Source organism: Prionailurus bengalensis, chromosome B2 (genome assembly GCF_016509475.1).
Source record: "Prionailurus bengalensis isolate Pbe53 chromosome B2, Fcat_Pben_1.1_paternal_pri, whole genome shotgun sequence".
In the NCBI taxonomy this organism is placed as follows: domain Eukaryota; kingdom Metazoa; phylum Chordata; class Mammalia; order Carnivora; family Felidae; genus Prionailurus; species Prionailurus bengalensis.
In genome coordinates, this window is record NC_057349.1 from 52,710,528 (window position 1) to 52,732,533 (window position 22,006).

The window sequence follows — 22,006 nt, forward strand, 5'->3', positions numbered from 1 at the left end:
AAAAATGGTTTGCTCTGTTTGAAGCAATATCACAATATCACATTGAGCACATCAGCAGTAGTAATGAATGAAGCAATAATAAGCTGAAGCATCTGGTTATTCATATTTATAGAGAAATGTCACAAGTATATTCTCCATAAGGTCACAGTTAATAAAACTAAGGGACCAGGAGGGCCATTTGCTTTCTGAAGTCCAAATATGCTCTAGCTCTGGTTAAAATCTGTTTTAAGTATTGCTTAAAGGCACAAAGCCAGTTTGCCTAGCACATTTAACCATTTTCATATTTTAATATTGGACAGTATTACAGAGATAAAGAAAAGCAACGAAGGCTGTATATAACCTAAGTCTTAAATAAAGGACTTGGAAACCTTTGAAAAAAAGGAAATATTAATTTATTTTAGGCTCAAAACAATCTTCCCATATTATTAAATAATACAACATAAATTTAAAGTAAAATTACCCTAACATATAGGAGAAATAAATCAAGGAGTGGGAGGAAACTACAAAATATAAAGTAGTTCTTGGCGAGAAAAACGTAAGTTGAAAGCAAGACAGAAGCCAAATTACATAGATAGTAAAGCAGAGAGATCCAATACAGAAGAAAGAGTGAACAAAAAAAAAAAAAGAGAAATATCAGAATTTTCAAGTGGGGTGCGAATGGGTAGGGAATGAAAAAGAAAGAGGCTGATCATATTTCATAGATCTCTTGAATTGTTTAGTTAGACATTTCAAGCATCTCCCTGAGGAGAAGACTAGGAGAAGCACATACCACTAATTTAATTTTTCTTGTTTGGGCCACATACCAGGGAAGAAATGACTGCTCACCCCCACAGTGCTGATTTCCCAGTCACATTTCTGACCATAAATGTACAGTAGTTTGACAGTGTAAGAATTCTTGGAAGATTATTTAAATGCATACTTTCTCAGTCTACATTCATAATGCTTGAACTCTGCAAATCCTCAATGCTAATCGCAAAGCCATAATTGAAAAATAACCTATACTTCAAAATATTTGAATTGTTTAAAAAAATTTCATTCAGTGCTGTCATTAAAATCTATGAAAAGCCTAGATTTGGTGGGAAAATGCCTGAAACACTTCAATAACACTAAGAACTTCAATAACTCTATTACTAGATCAAGATCTGAGGATGAACTCGGTAATATATTTGGTTTGTATCTGTCAGTCTCATTTCATATACACAATCCTTGGGGAACCAGCATTGGTTATAGTATTCTTCAGCTATGAATCTGGTTATATAGGTAACACAATGTCACTGTGAAGTCCTAATGCTTACAGCGATGAACCCCTTTAAAAGAGACCCAAATCAGTCCCAACTTTTACTTAACTGTATGTTTTGAGCAAGGCTGTAGTGTAATACAGCAAAGAGGAATGAGTAGGGCAGCCTCTAGGGTGAATGTGTCTACTGACTGATCCTGCAGAAAACTAAAAGAGTAAAACTTAAATAAGGTACACCCTCTAATTAATCATCCTTTTATAAATTACCCTCCCTGGGCCTGGCCCTAACATTCACAGGGTGTGAGGCACAATGTAGCCCACTTGGTATATTTCTAAATATACCATTTTACGTCTAGCATCTAGCCAAGCGCATGCCATACAGTTGGTCAATGAGTACTGGTGAGCATAAAAAAAACTTCTGGAGCTTCTTCAAAATAAACCTTTCCTACTGATCCCCTCCCACCCCCAACTCAACAGATGACCCTGGAGGTGTTGTCTTTGACCAAATATTGGAATATGTTAAGACCAAACGATGTTATTTTCTGCAGTATTTCGTGCCTCTTTTCTCCCCTGTATTATTGGTAGCTCCTTTGCCTGTTTCCCTAGCACTATTATGTATATGTGTATGTCTTTGTTATTTTTAGTCAAGTTTTGAGATATTTTTTACATACAGTAGTGTTCATTTCAATGTACAGTTCTATAAATTCTTATAAACTATATAGTTGTATAACTACCATCATAATCAAGACATAGATCCATAGCATTTTGTATATAGCTTTCTTTCGGTGTTGTTATGGTAGTGCTATTTGTTTGCATACAGTTCTTCAAGACTAGATTAAAAACTCTTTCAGAGCCAGGACCAATACATAATTCTTCTTTACCCCTTATCCCCACCACAGAGGCTGAAAATAAATGTGTGTTGAGTAAATATGTTTATAAATCAATTAACCAATTGATGTATTGCACTATCCTATGGCAGGTGCTACCTTGCACAACGTAGGTATAAAACATATCTTGGTTAAATTGTGTACAAAGTTGTAACTCTCAGTGTGTCAAAACTAGCCCCATGAAAAATATTGAAATTCATTGCTTACCATCTCCTGTTTCTGCACAGAGCTGTAAACCCAAATTATTCTGTGGATTAATTACCCAATGATTGCTGGTCACAGTGATATCAAAGACAAGCCAACCCACATCTAAAGCTTGGGTCTTTCTTGTGTCTAACAGGAACAGATCTGCATCCCTAGGGAGAAAAAGAACAACAACAAAAAAAAGTTAAAAGTGTGAATGAAAATCATCATTTCCTATACTTAAGTGAAAACATTCCAAAAGCACTCTTTAAAATAACAAAACTTAAAAGAAATAACAAAAGATAATTAAAGCACAAGGGGAACAAGTGACTCAAGTGACGGGTAAATAAGACACAGAACGTTTTATTGTTGGGCCCCCAACCCAAATCTGGTGCAGATTAGTAATATCTGAAAGTAATTTCCATTTTCCTGCTCTTCACTTGCCTTTACAAACAGGCTTTGTGGTTTAGATTTGGTCTCTGGTAATCAGTGTTCCCTGAAACCACTATCTATGTACATAGCCATCATTGGCAAGTTCACACTAGCAAGGATTAAATTGAAAGGAAATGGAGATGAAAGTAGCTACTCTAATTTGGGTGATGAATGTGGCTTGTTAAAAGAATGGAGCACAGGCAGGTGATGCAAGCATCTGTTTGGGGGACGTTTTTCTTTTTCATTTATTTTTTAGTATATGTTTTCCCATTTTTATAATATCTTTTTATTTTGTTTATTTCATTCCATTTTTATTATGTAATTATTTTATGGGTACCAAAGGCCAAGAGAGGGTCTCAGACCACACTATTTGATTAAAAGTGAATTCAATGGATTGAGCAGCAGGTGCACCCTGACTTGCTTTAACATCCTCTGCATGCATAAGACCCCTGCGGTGATAATTATGAACTTGTTGTTTTAGAATGATCTCCACAGTGATTGACATTTATCAAGATTAATTTTAGCATTCAATTTCCAAATGCATAAATATTTGTTGAATTATAGCGAATTGCTTTATTTATTATTTCCTTACTAATGGCAGCCTCGGAGCTAAATGTTACAAATTTCCAACATGTCATCTTGACAATAGCTCTTTCATATTGATGAAATTGAAGGTCAGGTAGGTGAAGGGAAAAGCATTAGGACTTCTTCAAAGCAGAATAGAAATAGACTATTATGCACTTTTATGACCTTTTATACTGTGCTGATTCTGCTTAAGGACATTATTTGTATGAGGAAAGTCAAAACTATGTCATAATCAGCTATGTTAAATACTGTTCTACTGTATTTGCCATCTATCTGCATCACACAAGACACTTAGAAAATGGCTTAGAAAATGTAAAAAGCAAATTTTGAATAAAACCAAATCATGTATATATTATTTCTTAAAAAATATTATAATTGAAAATTTATTTTTAACAGAAGTGAAGATTCTTAATGTTTTGGAAGCTACATCTTCATTTTTTTATTTCAACTTGATTTATTCCATCCTTCATTAACCTAAAAAAGTTAAAATAAATGCATTATGATTATTTAAATCACCCATCTATACTACTCCGACTATACAACTCTCATCCTCCTTCACAATTTTATTTTTTTAATTTTTAAAAAAATGTTTTATGTTTTTATTTTATTTTTGAGAGAGAAAGATACAGGGTGAATGGGGGAGGGGCAGAGAGAGAGGGAGACACAGAATCTGAAGCAGGCTCCAGGCTCTGCTTCCAGGGGTAGAGCCTGACATGGGGCTCGAACTCATGGACTGTGAGAACATGAGCTGAGCTGAAGTCAGATGCTCAACAGATTGAGCCACCCAGGCACCCCTCTCCTTCACAATTTTAATCATAATGTTTACCAAAGGAGGGTTCCAGACACCTTTTCATTTCCAAAATCGGACTCAGTTTGAGATATCAAAGACATATGACAAGCATATACTACAATACAGTGAAAACATACAATTAGTTCCCACTTGAATTTTAAGGACCCATTATATTCTTAGTGGGAAGGGATCAATCAAATTGTCCCTCTTCTTCCTAACTTGGAAAACTCACCAAGTAAACAGAATCCAAGAAAATACAATTTATCGTTAAATTCTTGAGATATTTGATAAGTGTCTTTGAGACTGTAATATTAGAATTAATTTAATCACATTATTAGCTCTTAAACAGAAGGAGTCGCCCTGCAGCTTGGGAAATACTTAAGCGCCACCCTGCTGTCAAAACTGCTTTCATTTGAAATACAGTATACATGTTCTACTAAACTCCGCAAAGCTTTTAATGTCATCCCTTGGTATGATATAAACAGACACTTGAAAAACAAACAAACAAAAAGAAGAGGTAAAATTTGAGAGCAATCACCACTAATTAACAAAGGTCTTTAGGTAGTTACTCAGGTAATATTTTCTTTAATTTTTAAATTATGCTATTTTTCCAGAAAAAAAAATTCCCAAAATATCCATGCTCAAGTCCCCAAATTTTCAAGCATGACTGTGAGGAAAATGGTTTCAGTTTTAATGCACATATTTAGAAAACACACCAGCCAGAGGATTCAATCAAGCCTTAAATATACGATTTTCAGAGATGCAACTTGCAATTCATTAGAGGGTAAATTTAGGCAGATAGTATGGCTTGAAAAATCCATCCATTTCTAGTCACCTCCCCCTGAAGTTATGACATTTCCATTGCTTTCATAAGCTCCATGATTTCCTATTCATATTCAAAGCTATTTTATTTTTGACTGATAAATTGCATGTTTTAATTTCTCCTCATTCCTTTTATAGAAACTCTTCTGCATTACCTATGGGCAACAGAATATGCTTTGGAAAAATCAAGTCTATTACTAATCAATGCAATGGTAACAATTCTGCAATTTTCACTGATGTAGTACCTTTCATAACAGTCTCTTAAAAATAAATTCCCACTCGTTCTATAGAAAATTAGATGTGATTTCTTTTGAAGTATAAAATTACTCCACTAAAAAATGGAACTTACATCATTGGAAATACTAGAAATAATAACCATGTCCTATGAATAATATAAAATAAACTTGTAAAAGTTGCCTCATCTTACTATTTTCACCTGATGTTTTTATAGAAATTCTCAAAATGTCTAATAAAAGATATTTGAAAATATTAATTCATTTAAAAGGAATATGGTAGAGAGAAAATATATGTGTAAGAAAATATATTTATTTGTAGAAGAAATAAGTCCATAATAGAATTCTTGTATATTTTTTACAATTATAATAATGAAACCAAAAATAAAATCTGCATTCTAGCAAAGTCAATCTAAAGTCCATTTACATAGGGGTGCCTGGGTGGCGCAGTCGGTTAAGCGTCCGGCTTCAGCCAGGTCACGATCTCATGGTCCGTGAGTTCGAGCCCCGCGTCGGGCTCTGGGCTGATGGCTCAGAGCCTGGAGCCTGTTTCCGATTCTGTGTCTCCCTCTCTCTCTCTGCCCCTCCCCTGTTCATGCTCTGTCTCTCTCTGTCCCAAAAATAAATAAACGTTGAAAAAAAATTAAAAAAAATAATAATAAAATAAAGTCCATTTACATAGATGTATATAAGCAATTATTTCAGAATGCTAGTGTTAGTGCCTAAGGTTGCCATAACAAAGTACCATAAGGGCACCTGGGTGACTCAGTTGGTTAGGTATCAGACTCTTGATTTCAGTTCAGGTCATGATCTCACAATTCATGAGTTTGTGCTCCATCATGGGATTCTCTCTCTCTCTGCCTCTTCCTCGCTCATGCTCTGTCTCTCTCTCTCTCTCTCTCTCTCTCTCTCTCTCAAGTAAATAAACTTTAAAAAAAAAAAACTTAAAAAAAAGTACCATAGACTGGGTGGCTTAACAGAAATTTATAGTCTCACAGTTCTGGGGGCTGCAAGTCCAAATCAAGATGTCAGATGTCAGTAGGGTTCTTTTGAGGGCTGTGAGGGAAGGATCTGTTCCAGGCCTGACTCCTTGTGTTGTAGATGGCCATCTTTTTGTGTCTTCCTATCATCTTACCTCTGTGTATGTGGCTGTGTCCAAATTTCCTCTCTTTATAAGGCAACCCTAATTGGCTCATTTTAATTTATTTATCTCTTCAAAGACCCTATCTCTAAATAAGGTCACATTCTGAGGTGCTAGAAACTCAGACTTTGATATACGAATTAGTGGAGAAAAGGGGGCACAATTGAGCCCATAACACTATTTTAAAGTATTTTGTAAGGCATAAATTATTCTGGATGTGAATCTTGTATGTTTATTTATGCTATAGCAATTATCAACACTGAAATATTTTCAAAAAAAATATATGAAAGTAAATGTATATTGATGAAAATAATTGAAAATTGCTAAAATTTGTATTTTTTTCAGATAGAATTGATTATTTATCTAGACTATGATATAAATAAGCATAATAATTTCTTATACAGCTAAATGAAGTCATCATGCAATTGTTAAATACAGGCATATTTAACAGAAAAAGGATTTGCAACATGCATGCAGACCTCTTTAATAACTTTAATAAAGTAATTAAAAATAGTTACTCAAAGGTGAAAAATCATATGCACATATGTAGATACATCTATAGCTCCGTACAAACACATTGGAGCAGATTTTACTTTAATCATGACCAGAGGTTTAAACATGTCTAGTCATGGGAAATCAGTGGGCTATAGATGCGGATTTACAAGGGTGCTTTTTATTTTACTGAGAAAGGAAAGAGTTTTGCAAATGTGCCTTGGGAGTCTCAAAATACCAGGAGGGTAGGTAGTTCACTATAGACTGAGCAGCAGGGGCCAAAATTCAGCAAACTTTGAATTGTCATCATTCTTACAACTCATCTGAAAATTTAGATGGATGGGATGAGAAAACTGAGGCTATGTATTTCATTATATGGCAACAGATGAAACTAAAGCTTAATTTTATCATTATGATATAACTATTAGTGTAATGTAATGAAAAAAAGGATTTGGGGATCAGACAGAGTTTGAACAATTAAGGGGTTCCTCAGCCTCAATTTCCACAATGTTTAAAATATAGTATGGTGACCCCTGCCTTAAAAGATTCTATAAAGACGGACATGTAATATGATCTGAATATCTAAATGAGAAGCAAACTATATGTGAGTTTTTACATGCAGTGTCATAACACAGATGGCTCTAAATTGCTTAATTTTGACCTGTGAAGTCTGGGAAAGTATTTCTTGGGGAGACACATTAGCATCAAGTAACCTGAATCAATGTTATTTGTGGATGCTTAGAGATGTTAGGGATAGAATTGGTTACCACTAAAGCAGAAAGGAGGAAGAAGATAAAGGGGGGAGTAGAATGGGGTGGGGTGGGGATGGGGAGGAGATAAGGAGGCAGAGAAGGAGAAGACCTAAAGAAATTTAGTAATTCTTCCTGGGTGTGTTGTCTTGAAAATCCAATTATTGGCTATCTTTGTTAAGTCACTCTCTTAAAAATCACATATATAGAAGCATAGAGTCAGAAGCTACATTGTGGATATATCATTTATCCATGTAGAAAAGTCTAAAAACAGGCACCTGGGTGGCTCAGTCGGTTAAGTGGCCGACTTCGGCTCAGGTCATGATCTCACAGTTCATGAGTTCGAGCCCCAAGCTGGGCTCTGTGCTGACAGCTTGGAGCCTGGAGCCTGGAGCCTGCTTCAGATTCTGTGTCGCCCTCTCTCTGACCCTCCCCCGTTCATACTCTGTCTCTCTCTGTCTCAAAAATAAATAAACGTTAAAAAAAATTTAAAAAAAAGAAAAGTCTAAAAACAAACAATAACAAAAACCGCGTACATACCGGTGCTTTTGATAACATAGTATTTCCAATGACAGCATCAAACACAGATTCAAAAAATGTTGTTTTTCAAACAACAGAGATGGACCTGCAGATGATATGGTTTGTAATACTGTGATATATGACTCGAAATATAGCTAAGGTGATAGATATGATGTCAAACATGCATGTAAAAAGTTTGAAAGTTTTCACATATATATTTTGAGAGTGAAACAAGGACTATTGCTATACTAAAGAATATTTTCTACAATATGACTAAAATATATGTGCATAATTATTTATGGTATTATTTAACTGCATTGATTATATATCTGTGTTTATAAACAAATACATTATATAAATATTCAGTTTCTCCCTCTAATATTTGGATCTTTTACTTGAGTAAAGCAGTTATCATTTTTATAGGATCATATCATGATTATGTGTTCTCTTTAAAATCAGGCATATAAGTACGCCCATATAAGTATCCAAACATGTGCATAGTAGCACACTATGCATGTGGTTTTAAATGTGTGAAATGTTAACTTCCTCTACTGTCTAAATAGTTGAATAATGAGAGTATTCTCTTTATAAAACTAAAATAAAAATTATGACCAAGAATGCCTGATGTGAAATCAGCTAGTCTGGGATTCCACCTCTGAAGGTAACCAAAACATATCAAAGAGTACTGGAACTAAGTGAGATATAAATTACTTAGCTGAATTGTTATTTTATTGATGAGAAAATTTAAAAAGCAATTAAATTAGTCCTATGATTACTCAGGCAGTTGGAGGACCAGATCCCAGGTTTACCCAGGTAAATCTATTTACCCAGCCATTCATTTATTCATTCTTTCAATTTAACATCCATTGACTCCTAGTGTAGGTTTTATACAACATCAGTTTAACTCAACTGCAGCTATCCTATAAGGTTCTGGACCTGGGTTGGCCACAAAAGAAATTTGGTTAATATTTGAAAAGTAAAAGTGAGGCAGTAACCATATTTATGCTTGGAAGACTTTTGTATGATCGAGTGTTATTACAGCTTAGGCATACTGTTGAGATTTGCTGGTTCACCATATTGGTGTGGGGCAGCTTCAGATCCCATTGAAATCTCCTTATTCAGTTCCTCTGAATCCAGCATCAGGCATCTGGACACATCTATGAGGAAAGATTTGGTAGCTAGGAAATAATCTGCATCATTGAAATTGAACCTTGAAGATAGGTTCCAATTTGGTTGTCCTCATGGTTACGAGACCAACCTCACAGGTTCTACTTTGCCCTTCTTTTTCCCAACTCACACCCATCTTTTCTTCTAGTCTTTCCTGAGCACCTCAGGCTCAGCACCAAATGCGGAGCAACAGCCTTACTTAGACTGTTTAACTATCTTCCACAATTGCATAAGGTCAAATCCCTACTCTAAATCCTTGTAGTATCATTGTCCAGAGGGATTAGACAGCTACCTTGTGTTTGGTCAATTAGATTGAAGCACTTACATCACAGGACGGCAGTACTTGTCCTCACTGGAATAGGCATTCTGAATATAAATTTTCCTTCTCTGCCCATAAGGTTTCTGCCAAAATCACTACCCATGCACTTATAGAATGTCTTATTAACTGTTGTGGAATTTTAATGCTGCTTCTGATCAAAAAGTTGATTTAACAGCCAATGAAGAGCAGAGTGGCTCATGTCATGGAATTCTCTGGTCTCACCATGTGTCCCATCACCTTGCAGCAGATGGCCTGGCAAGATGATGGAATGGCCTGTTTGAAGACTCAGTTGTGCCACCAGTTGTTCGTCAGTATCTTGTGCAAATGGACTAATATCCTCAGGAAGCTTTGTATGCTCTAAACCAGCAACCGATGTAAGACTATTTCTCTCATAGCCCTCTCTCCTAGCTCTAGAAATCAAGGGGTAGAAACAGGAGTGGCTCTTCTCCTCACTCTTCCTGATTCAGCTAGTGAAAATTTTGCTGCTTGGCACCAAAATGTTGGGCTCTGTTGGTCCAGAGCTCTTAGTTCCCAAGAGTGGAATGGTACTATTGGTAGCCTTAGCAGTGGTCCATTAAATTAGACATCGAGACAGCCTGGGGTCACTTTGGACTCCTCATGCCAGTTAATCAACAAGTTGAGAAAGGGCTGCTTTAGTCTGTGGGTTAATTGATCCTAAATGTCAAAAGGAAACCACGTTGATGCTACCACAGTGTGGAAAAGGAGAATATCCGAAATATATGATATTACCTCTTATTTCCATGTCCAGTGACAAAGGTCAATGGAAAACTACAGCTGAATACAGGCATTACTGCTAATAGCCCAGACACTTCAAAAATGAATGTTTTGTTTACTTCACTAGGCAAGGAACAATGACCAGCAGTAGTGCTTAGGGAAAACAAAAGGGTAAAGATTACATAACAGAAGAAGGAAGTTATAAATACCTGCCTCAACCATGTGACCAGTTGTAGAAGTGAAGGTTGTAATCGGTATGAGTATTACTTTCTTATTTTGATATTAATGTATTTGTACACATATTAACCAATTCTTTTTTTCCCTTCCCCCTCTGCCTACCATATAGTTTAGGTAGTTTTGATAGTAGCTAACCTTACATTTCATATTGAGTGACAGGATATCAAAGGGGCAATATGACCCAGCTAGAAAAGGAATGAACAACATCCAAAGATGGATAAAAAATCAGAGTATGATTTTACTCTTATATTTTTTGGAAAGTGTGGATGGTTATAAAATGTATGTTTGTGCCAATTCAACAAAGATGGACCGCTACGGCTTCATACTTTGTCAAATCAGCTCCACTGAAACCCAGACTAGCAGAACTCTCTTCCCTGTTTGGTTCTGTGTTACAGTGAGCCATATAAGAAGTTTGTGCAGGGGTAGAAGCAAAGCAGCAGCCAAGTTTAAGCTTGGAAGTTTGGTAGAGTGCCAGACTCTCTCCTCCTGCTCACATGCATTGTCGCTGATCAGCTGGCTCACCTTGTTGTGGGGAACAGCTGGGCCTACAGCTCTTCGAGCTTCCCCTGGATCTCAGCAACATCAGTTTCTCCAAATCCTGACCCACAATTCCTCCTGCCAGATCACCCCCTTCACCTTCTGCACATCCTGAGCAAGAGGTATGTGGAGCTCACGGTGAAGTTCACCAGCTACCCCTGCAGGTCACCCACATCACTGAAGTTGGCATTTCTGAGAATTAGAATGGTTCCCCAATGTTTTTGGAGTTTGAGCTTATCCTCCCAGGTTTCAAGTTCTCCTCATTCTCTCCTACTCCACATCCATTTCCCTTACCAGTTGCCTGTACTACAGACTTCAGACTCATCACCAGATGCAGAAGCAACGGCCTCACCTAAACTCTTTGGCCAGGTCCCACGATTGCAGAAAGACAAATCACTGTAATAAGTCCCTTATTCCTTATCATTCATGTAGTTCTATTTCTCTTATCTGAGACTAACTGACACACTCCCTGGTATGCATTGAATGCATACGGTATGTTGAAGTCCTAATCCCTGGCACCCATAAATGTGATCTTATTTGAAAATAGTGTCTTTACAGTGTAATCAAGTTGAGATGAGGTCCTTACAGTGGGGCTAGTCCAGTATGGCCGCTTTCCTTATAAAAAGAGAAGAGACATAGACACACACAGAAGGAAGATGAAGATGAAAGCAGAGATGGGAATTATGCTGACAAAGCCAAGGAACTTTGGGGGCTACCAGAAGCTGGAAGAAGGAGGAAAGGATCCTCTCTTAGAGGTTTTAGAAGGAATATGGACCTACCAATACCTTGATTTTGGACTTCCAGCCTCCAGAACAGTTAGAGAACAAATTTCTGTTGCATTAAGCCATCCAAATTTTTTGGTTGTTTCTTACAAATACAGGTATTTCATGTGTTAAATAGGAGGTTGTAGGCAGCATCAAAGAATGAAAATGTGTCCATAAGATTTGGTAACAAGGAGGCTGTTGGTAGATGATCAAGAGAGTGGAATTATGGGAATCAAATTTCAGGAGTTGAGGGGTGAATAAATGTAAGAAAGTGAAGGAATTTAAAGGAAGTTTTATATCAGTGAGTTTGGATAAAATGAGGAAAAGAGAAATAGCATGGAATTTGGGACAAAAGGAGCAAACAGAGTCAAGTAGAGGAATTTTTAGTTAATGCAAGAGAAGTGAGGGTATTGATAGGACCCATTTAAATTCACATTTAGAAGACAAAACAACTTGTACTATTTTTAACACAAGAAGAAATATGCATATACAACACTGAAAATCTTCCAAAATAGGCATATGCTTGGTTACTTCTTTGTAACACTATCCTTGGTTTCGCATGTAAAACTTGTTTATAAAAAAATCACTTCTTAGCAAAGGGAATTGGGTAAAGTAACACGTATTGGATGAGTCCTTATATGGGACTCCCATTCATCTTTTGCTGAAATCTGTTTTATCAGGATACTGTATCACAGACTTATAGCAAATACTTTCTTATTACTTAAGCAGAAGGAGTAGGACTCATGGATACTCTGATGAACCTCATTATTATAAGCCTTCCTTTATAAATCAAAGAATCATAGTTGTAGGTGGAGTTGTTATCTGTTTAATTTCAACAATGACTTGCTATACATAGGCTTTGTTTAGTACTAGAAAAATAATTATTCCCTTCAAGTTACCTTTCTGAGCTTGTTTTTTCTTCTTTAAATAAAGATTAAAATATCTACCTCTATAAATATATTGTAGGTATGAAAAGATACACAAATAAAAAAATGCTACGCAAATGACTACCATTGCTATTTTCTTAGCAAAACACATTTATCACATGTATGTATGTATATAATAAGTTGTGTGCATTATGCTTGATAGAATAATTAGGATAAGAAGTGATTTATGCAATTTTTACTGTGAAATTTCTTTAATAACCCACACTTACAAATTTGAGGTATAGGTATTAATTCATTTAAATTTAGTAAAATTTTTTGATGCATATAATCCATACTGAACCTTTATATCTGAATCAATTAGAAGAAAAAAATTCAGTGGAACATTTATCAAAAGAAGTAAAATTATTTGTATAATCCATAACAAGAAATATTGAGGCAGAAACATTCCCCAGATTGTTATAGTTTCAATATCTATCCATTTCTACATGTGTATATATGTATGTGTATATATGTGTGTATATATGTGTGTGTGTGTGTGTGTGTGTGTGTGTGTGTATATATAAAAGAGAGAGAGACAGAGAAAAGAAATAGTTACCCAAGAGTATAACCATTCTATAATCTAACCAAGAAGCACTCAACCTGGTCAAGGAAAGCTTTCAGAAATTGTCTGGAAGAAACACAGATACATTTGGAAGAAAAGTTTCAGTACTTTACTTCCATAAGTCATGAACCTTACAGTCCACAGGACATCTCCAGTTTTTCCAAAATTTCTACTATTGTAAGTATTTCACCTCCTTCCATCACCCTTTGCCTTTGGATAGCTTACCAAGTCCAACAAAAATGTAATGATGGCCACCCAAGGAGAAAGCATCATACATCTTCCTCTGGGTGTTTGACATACATACCATAACACCACTTAAGGAGCCCACTGTCCAGCTCTGGTATGGAATACATGAACAAGGGACAACAAATTAATAAATTATATTCTCTGGAGTTCATAATGTCAGAAGTTTCTCTCACAAGCAGCTGTAACTTAAAAGTGTTGGAATTTGTTAGCTGATTGATATTTTCAAGTGTTTTTTTCTACCAAAACAAATGTGAAATAATAAAATGCTATGAATCTCACAGGGCACCAATTTTCAGAATATCTGATGCAATGCTGTATTTACATTTCAAAAGTACAGACGCAAACTGGTAAAATAGCAATATTAGATGAAATTGGATGACACACATGGCAAAAATGGGAAAAAAAGTTGAATTCCCACTATGAAAGTTCAGTTTTCTCTCTGCAAATTTTTTTTTTAATTGCCAAGATATTGTTAATGTTTAACAGGTTTCCTGGCATGACATCATCCCATATTTTTCCCCTGCAGAGAAATCCAAACATGTGCTACTGGATATATATATACAGAGGCCCCATCATTCAACAAGATATAAGGAAGTAAGACGATCAGAAAGATAGTCCAACCACATTTAATGCCCCCTCATCAATGAGCCATGTGTCCAAAGCACCATGCACCCCAAACTCTAAGACCTCTAAAAACTCTTCCTTGCTATGATTCTCAGGACCCAAAATATGAAATTAGTCAAAGAAAATTGACTTGACAGTACTTTATTCCTGTGTTTAAATTTATAACTTAAATCTATAAAAAGAGCAGGATTTCTTGGGGTGCCTGGGTGGCTCAGTCAAACATCCAACTTTGGCTCAGGTCATAATCTTGCATTCATGGGTTCAAGAACTGCATCGGGCTCTGTGCTGACAGCTCAGAGTCTGGAGCCTGCTTCAGATTGCGTCTCCCTCTTTCTCTTACTCTCCCCCGTTCACGCTCTGCTCTCACTCTCTCAAAAATAAAGAAACTTTAAAAATAAATACATAAATACATTAATACATAAATAGAAGGACTTCTCAACCTCAGCATTATGGACATTTTGGATCAGATCATTCTTTATTGTGTGGAGGTGCTGTCCTGTCCATTGTAAAAGGTTTACCCTAGCATTTCCACCCACTAGATGCCAGGAGCACCCCATCTTTCCACCCTCACCAACTGTGACAGTCAAAAATGTCTCCAGAAATTGCTAAGTGTTTCCTGGGGGGCCAAATCACCCAAGCTGAGAACCACTGAACTAGAACGTAAATCCCTGCACAGTGAAGAAATTTAAGCTATACTTGTGTACCTACGATCCTGTATACTTAGTAAAAGGTCATCAACCACCAAGTGTCCTCCTCTGCTATCCTGCTCTCAAGAGCCCATGAAATCTTCCCGAGTAGAAATTGTCAATGTACGTTCTGAAGTACCTCCACAGAAGAATCACAAATCTTAGAGTTGCAGGATCGGGAGATGATGTAAATATGAAGCTGACTGTGAACTGGAACGATGACAGCTTAACTAAATATATCCAAGTAGTGAAGGTGGCTAATGACATCGAGCAGGCTAGCTTCAGATGTTTTTGCAATGGAGTACAAAAATGTATATTCATAGCAGAACATTAGCAAAAGGTTGAATTATACATAATACATATATATATATATACACACACACACATATATAGGTATATAGATATTAATTTTTTCACATACATATAGGCATATATGTGTGTGTGTGTGTATACATGCGAAAAAATTAATTCAAGTAAAGCATTTAGTACAGTGCCAGACACATGGTGAGTGCCCATTAAATGGTGAAGTGCTGGCTGCTATCCTTAGTAGCAGTAATACTGGCCCTGATAGTTTTCTTTGTATTATTTAATTTATACATTTAAACATTTTAATGTTTAGGAATATTTCTTCTAGGACATGTCCCCCTCCCTGTTTCCCTGTCTCTCTGTCTCTCTCTCTCTCTGTCCCTCCTTCCCTCTCAATTGCTCTCTCCTTATAGAAAATCCCTACTCATCTCCAAAGGCCCAGCTCAAGGGTGCACCCCTCTCAGTGGATTCCCCTAAGGTCCCTCACCTTCCCACATGAAGAATTAATTTCCCCTTCATTTGTGTTTCCACAACACTTAGTGCATACTTACATCATAGTGCTTAGCACATTGTATCATAGTTATTAAAGTCTGTGTGCGGCAGGCCCACCACAGCCCCTGGCCCTCGGGCTGTGGGCTTTTGGGATTTTATTTACTCGGCCTCCTGTCCCTTGTGCTAGCTACATGGTAGGAGCTCAGCAAAAGCATGCCGACCTCAGCTGAATTATCTGGAAAATTCAATCATGTGGAAACCTCATTTCCCAATAATGCCAGATATATGAGGTGTGACTGAAGAGCAATGCCTTCTATATAGAATTGGGGGCTGTCAGCCTTATATGAAAAGATTAAATCAGTGAAATGATGCAAAGTGTGTTAACTTTTTAACCAAGAAAAATAAAAATCTGGATAAATATCAGAACACTCTGTTAAATTGCACACATTTAAATACAAGTAGGAATAAATGGGGGAGGTGGGAGATGGTAGAACTAGAATATATCATTTTAAGACTTTTAAGTCTTGCTAAGATAAATAGCTGTGAAAGAGATGACATAATGGGGCATTAAAAATTTTTTGATTCATTAATGCTGTCAAAAAATTCACAGACTAGATGGTTAATAGATCAGACAATGTCTTGAGTAGAAAACATATCTATAAAACATCAATCTGAATTACTTCAAGAACCCCCACCACAACACTCCTTGATAATACGTTAGGGAAAGTAAGCCTTATATATTTAACACAGTGCATTCAACAATGCATATACATATATGTATATACATATACATATACATATACATATACACATATATGCATTGTTGAATGCACTGTATTAAATAACACAATCTGTACCAGCTTTTTAATTTTTTTGAGTTTAATTCAAAACACTAAGTAGGAGTGCCTGGATGGCTCAGTTGGAAGAGCACACAACTCTTGATCTTGGGGTCGTAAGTTTGAGTCCAACGTTGGATATAGAGACTACGTAAATAAATACACTTTTTGTAATTAATTTATTTATTTTGAGACAAAGAGAAAGCAGGGGAGGAGCAGAGAAAGAGAGAGAAGCAGCTCAGAGATGTCAGCACGGAGCCCAACAGACATGGGGCTTGATCTCACAAAAACATGATATCATGACCAGAGCCAAAATCAAGAGTCCCATGCTTAACCACCTGAGCCACCTAGGCACCTCTAAATAAATAAAACTGAAAAAAAAATCTAGGTAAAACCCGTAAGCCTGAAGGTAGAAGCTTTAAGAGGTGACCCCAGCTTTTAAATTGGCCAGAGGTACTGGTTTCTTTTCCTATGCCCATTTTGGTTCTTGATCTAAGAAATATATAAAACCGTAGATGATCAACACTAAACAAAATATAATAACATTTGAATTTCAAAAGTACTTTTTAAAATTGAAATTCTTTCTGTTTTAACTGTGATCACATGATTTGTAAATTATTTTTAATCTATTCTTCCTCACCTTCACAGAGTTAAAGTCAAAGCTCTCTGTTGCAGAAAAACTTTCCTTAGTATAGAGGAAAAAAATATATCTATTTCTTTATCTCTCTCCATATTCTGTATGGGGAAAATGCCTTCCATGGCTTAATTAAAAATAAGAGCTACTTATTGTTAAATGCTGGTGTTTTGTTTAGCTTCATTTTGATTTGGTTTTTGCCGGTCTCAACCTGGAGAAGTTTGGGAAGGCTATTTTGTAGAGAAATGTGTAGCATAAAGTTGTTTCATTATTCTCTCTCCCTCTCAACTAGAATTATGTTTGTTTCTAATTATAAAAATAATGTTTGTTATAACAAATTTCAAAAGTACACAAAAAGGTAAGAATTAAAATTTCAAACCCACAAGTCTGCAATAACTTGGTGCTTCCATCTGATCTGTTTTCCACATGAGTTTATTTTAAACTAGTATAATCATATATCATACTTTTTGTCAACTAATGTTATAATCTGAGAACCTTCCAGTGTTATCCAATATTTTTAAAACCTAATTTCTACTGGCTATATAAAGTATAGTATCTCTGTTTTTCAGAAAACAAAGTGTAACTTCTTACCTCCTGTTTAACACTGAACTGAAATATTCTCAATTTATGCAATTGCCAACACTAATACTGTAATAAACACTTATATGTGAATCTGTGTCCAATTTGTCTACATCTCTGATATTCCTGTAAAATAAATTCATAAATAAGTAATCTCCCATCTCTACCACTCTTCAGCAGTATTTTAAATAAGAGCTTTATTTATTTACCATTTGCTTTCAGAGACAGCTTCATTGGTGTTGCTAGCAAGTTGGGTGGTATTCATTTCATTATTAAACTTAAAAGCATACTAATTCCTTTTATATGAATCAAAGATCAGGTGATTTTTTCATGAAGTAAAGGCACCTGGCATCATATGACTTACTTGATCTTTACATAAAAATAGGTGTCAGTAAATGGTAGCTATTATTATCATAATAACCACCTACTTTTGGTTAACCTATGTATGCCATCCTCTAAACCTAGTAAACTAGGTGCTCCTACTGAACTATATGAGTATATATTGACCAATGTATTTATAAAGTATCAGCTATGGTCTTTGTACTGTGATAAGCACTAGTTCTTCCCAAATCATCTCAAATACTTTTATTGTTCTGAAATACTTATTATTACTTTTATTCTTTTCATATTTGTAAACGGAGACCCTAAGATATACAGCAATTTCCCCAAAGGGAAATTCCAAACTCCATGCTGTTATTGCTATACATGACTACTTTCTGTGCTGGCTGAAATCCTACACGGACACCTGAAATATTCGGAGAATTACATGTACTGTTTGTATATCATCCGTCCCTTAAATCTATTTCTTTGGAACAAAAAGAAGAGTGCAAAACGTGATTCCTGGATGTATAGACAAGAACCTAGGACTGCATCTTCTTACACTGTAGATTAATGAACACCAAGTAATGGGTGAATGCCAATTTCAAAGAAAAAGAAAACACTATTCCAGAGATTCTCTCACCTGATCAATAGAATATAAAATTGAAATGTAGGGTATATGTGTGGGAGTTTGTATATTTTGGATATTGAAAAAGATAATTGGCAAAAATAAAACCCACAGAAAATAATAAGTATAGCATAAACTTACAGGATGATTTAGCAACAATATGTGATAGTAGATTTCAAGTGTGGGAACTTGATAGAATGAATATGGAATTGAATTTACTGAATTGAATTTTAATAAATGCTATTCAGTAAGTTAGATACCAATCTATTCAATCTATGCCATCCTAGAGTTCAGAATATCAAATACAAATATTTGAGAATATCAAATACAAATACAAATATTTGAGAATTGATCAATATATACATGTATTTTAGAAATCACTTTTCAAAGATGTAGGGAAAATATCACGGACATTAGGAAATCCTGTGTCTTAGATTTAAATACATGTTAAAAGTAGTAAAGACTTAGCCAACTTATACCCAAGAGTACTGAAAAAGCATACAAATGTAGCTATAGAAACATTGAGAGTAATATTTTTTAAATCATGTATAATTAGATAACAAGCTTTCAAGATAAACAAATGTCCCATATTTAAAGAAATAGAAATTCTCAAAATTGTGAAGTCTGATAAAGTAAGCATAAACACCCATAAATATTCCCAGATGTGTTATTCATAAAAATCAGCATGGGTTCATCAGAAATGAATCTATAAACTATTATTGATAGTCTTTTCTATTAGTCCTTTATTTTCATCACATGTATTATGTCTTAAATTATACAGTTCACATACTTAGAGGTGAAAGAAAGCTAAATGGATGGCTGGTTCAATGGATAACATTCAAAAATATCCTGAGCAGACAGAACAATAGACCTGATTAAAGGTTAGGCATCAAATTGTGATTATTGTAAAAGTCTGTATTTAGATTCACATAATCAATAAGTATATTCTAGAGGTAGAGATCTGGCATACCAGTGGTTCCTGTAAAAACCACTTGGGTGGTTATGAAATAACCAACTACAAATTCTGTGTGCATAACTATTGTGAATGACAAAAAATAGAGACAATTCAAGCATTTTGAGATATGTTAATGGAGTATTATCCCAATCATGGACAATAGTAATTTGAAAACTAATTCATATCAAGCAAATTAGTGCTGAGGATTCAAAAAAAGAAACTACTTAAGACACTATCCTTTCTTTAAGGAGCTCACAATCCAAATGTGGGAACACACATAGAAAAACAGAATTATAAATAAAATATTTGTTAAAGAAATATAATTAAATAACACATGGAGTATTATTTTAAATTCTCATCACTTAATTTTAAGGTGCCATCATTATTTAGTACTAAAAAAATAATGTAGTATGCCAGGCTCTGTCTCTAACAACAACAACAAAAAACTTAGTATACTCATTTTTTTTAATTTTTAAAAAATATTTTAATGTTTATTTATTTTTGAGAGAGAGAGACAGAGTGTAAGCAGGGGAGTGGCAGAGAGAGAGGAGACACAGAATCCAAAGCAGCTCCAGGCTCCAAGCTGTCAGCACAGAGCCCAACTCAGGGCTCAAACTCACGAACCACAAGATCATGACCTGAGCTGAAGTCAGACACTTAACCGGCTGAGCCACCCAGGCGCCCCTTAGTATACGCATTTTATAAATGAAACCACTGAATTGAAATTTAAATAAACAACCGAAAACTCACCCACAGACAAATAGCTAGTAAGTGTTAGAGTTAAGAAAGGAACACAAATCTTTCTGCCATGGAATTACTGCTCTCAAAATAAGATCAGCACTTAATCAAAGTATGTCCTGCTGAACCAGTGTTTCATGGGCATTAAGTATTATACACCCAAAGGAAAAGATTCCATAATGAGATAATTTTGAAGAAGACTAGGTTTCCTTACTTATAAAGCCTTTCTAAGACTTTAATATATGATGTGCATTGTGAATCTACTAGAGAAAGGTCTAGCAGGTAGGATTTTCAAATGCATTTAACCTCAGAAGCTTTTTATTCTTTTTTCTTCGTTGAGTATTGTGAGGGACCAATGTCCCATTGAACATCCATTGGGAACTCTGGCACTCTCCAAAACCAAGAAAAATCTAAATGTCAGGGACTAGAAATTTTCAAGGAGAGGGAGGAGCCTTGGAGGGGACAAGATAGCTGTCTTTAAATATCTCATCAAAGAAAGACATACTATTTCACCAGAGGGATGATCTAGATCTAATAAATGGAAACAGATTTCACCTTAACATTTCACTGTTGCACTATATGCTAACTTGGATGTAAATTTTAAGAAATAAAAAAATAAAATAAATAAATAATCAATGAGAGTTTGAAAAAACTACATATGAGAGCTGTCCAACAAAGGTGGCTAATCACCCATGAAGGTTTTACCCAAGAGATTTCTTCAGTGGATGAAAGGTCAGACAACTCTGCTAAGCTTTATTTTCAACTCTTCTATTTGATGGTTCATTTGCAGTAATTATCAACTGAAGTTTTCATATATTTTGTATTTCAGACTATCTGTCCATTTTTTGCAACATTTTGAATTAACCATTTTGTAGACAGAAGAAATACAGGTTAATGGGCAGAATGTTGCAAATATAGTGCCTTACATCAAAATACACATAACAACACACATATAATTTACATCCATGCCAGTGAGAAATAAAGGGTCTCTTCTCCAACTTAAAAAAAAACAGCAAGTGATTTAAATCATTTCAATTATAAATTTTGTGTGTGCTGACTAAAACGAAAGTTTTCTCATTTACAAAAGGAGACAAGGGGACTGGAAAGCAAATATGGGGGAAGCATGGGCCCATCCAGTGCAGATTGGTGTTAGGAGGAAGGAGAAGCTGGGGAATGTGGAAGGCACTCTTCAGACCCATTACTCTTACTTTCAATGTGTCTACACCTGGCTTTGAATGTCATTACACCCAAAGAAAACATAATATGATAGATCACATGATTATCAATGGATTTAACTACAATTCATTTGCTAGGATAGTAAGTTAGACATAGAGTTGTTACCTATTAGTGTATTCCTTGATGATCTGATATATGCTAATCTTAATTGTTTCATTTTCAAATCGGCTATTACTCTGGTCCTTGTATATCCGGAATTCGGCTGCTGTCACTGCTTCCCCATGAGGAATTTGAGTCAGATCAAACCTGAATTCTTTGTAATGCCTTCGCTGGTGAGAAAAATCCTTGTCTCTTTCAACTGGAAAAGAAAAAAAAAAAGGGAAGGAAAAAAGTTAATCCTTTATAAAATATGGAAATTAATGGTAAATTCTCCTGCTTTGAAGATGAAAACAAGCAAGTAGGATATTTATA

At 35.4% G+C, this 22,006-nt stretch overlaps 1 protein-coding gene across 1 annotated transcript in view; it reads right to left on the minus strand.

Moving 5' to 3' along the window:
- Positions 1-22,006, minus strand: part of BMP5 (bone morphogenetic protein 5) — a 123,418-nt gene that overhangs the window by 36,490 nt on the left and 64,922 nt on the right. The window contains exons 2-3 of the mRNA XM_043591677.1: positions 21,701-21,893; positions 2,332-2,480 (exon numbers count right to left, since the gene is read on the minus strand). Of these exons, the coding sequence (XP_043447612.1) occupies positions 2,332-2,480; positions 21,701-21,893 (342 nt within the window). The remainder of the gene's footprint in view (positions 1-2,331; positions 2,481-21,700; positions 21,894-22,006) is intronic.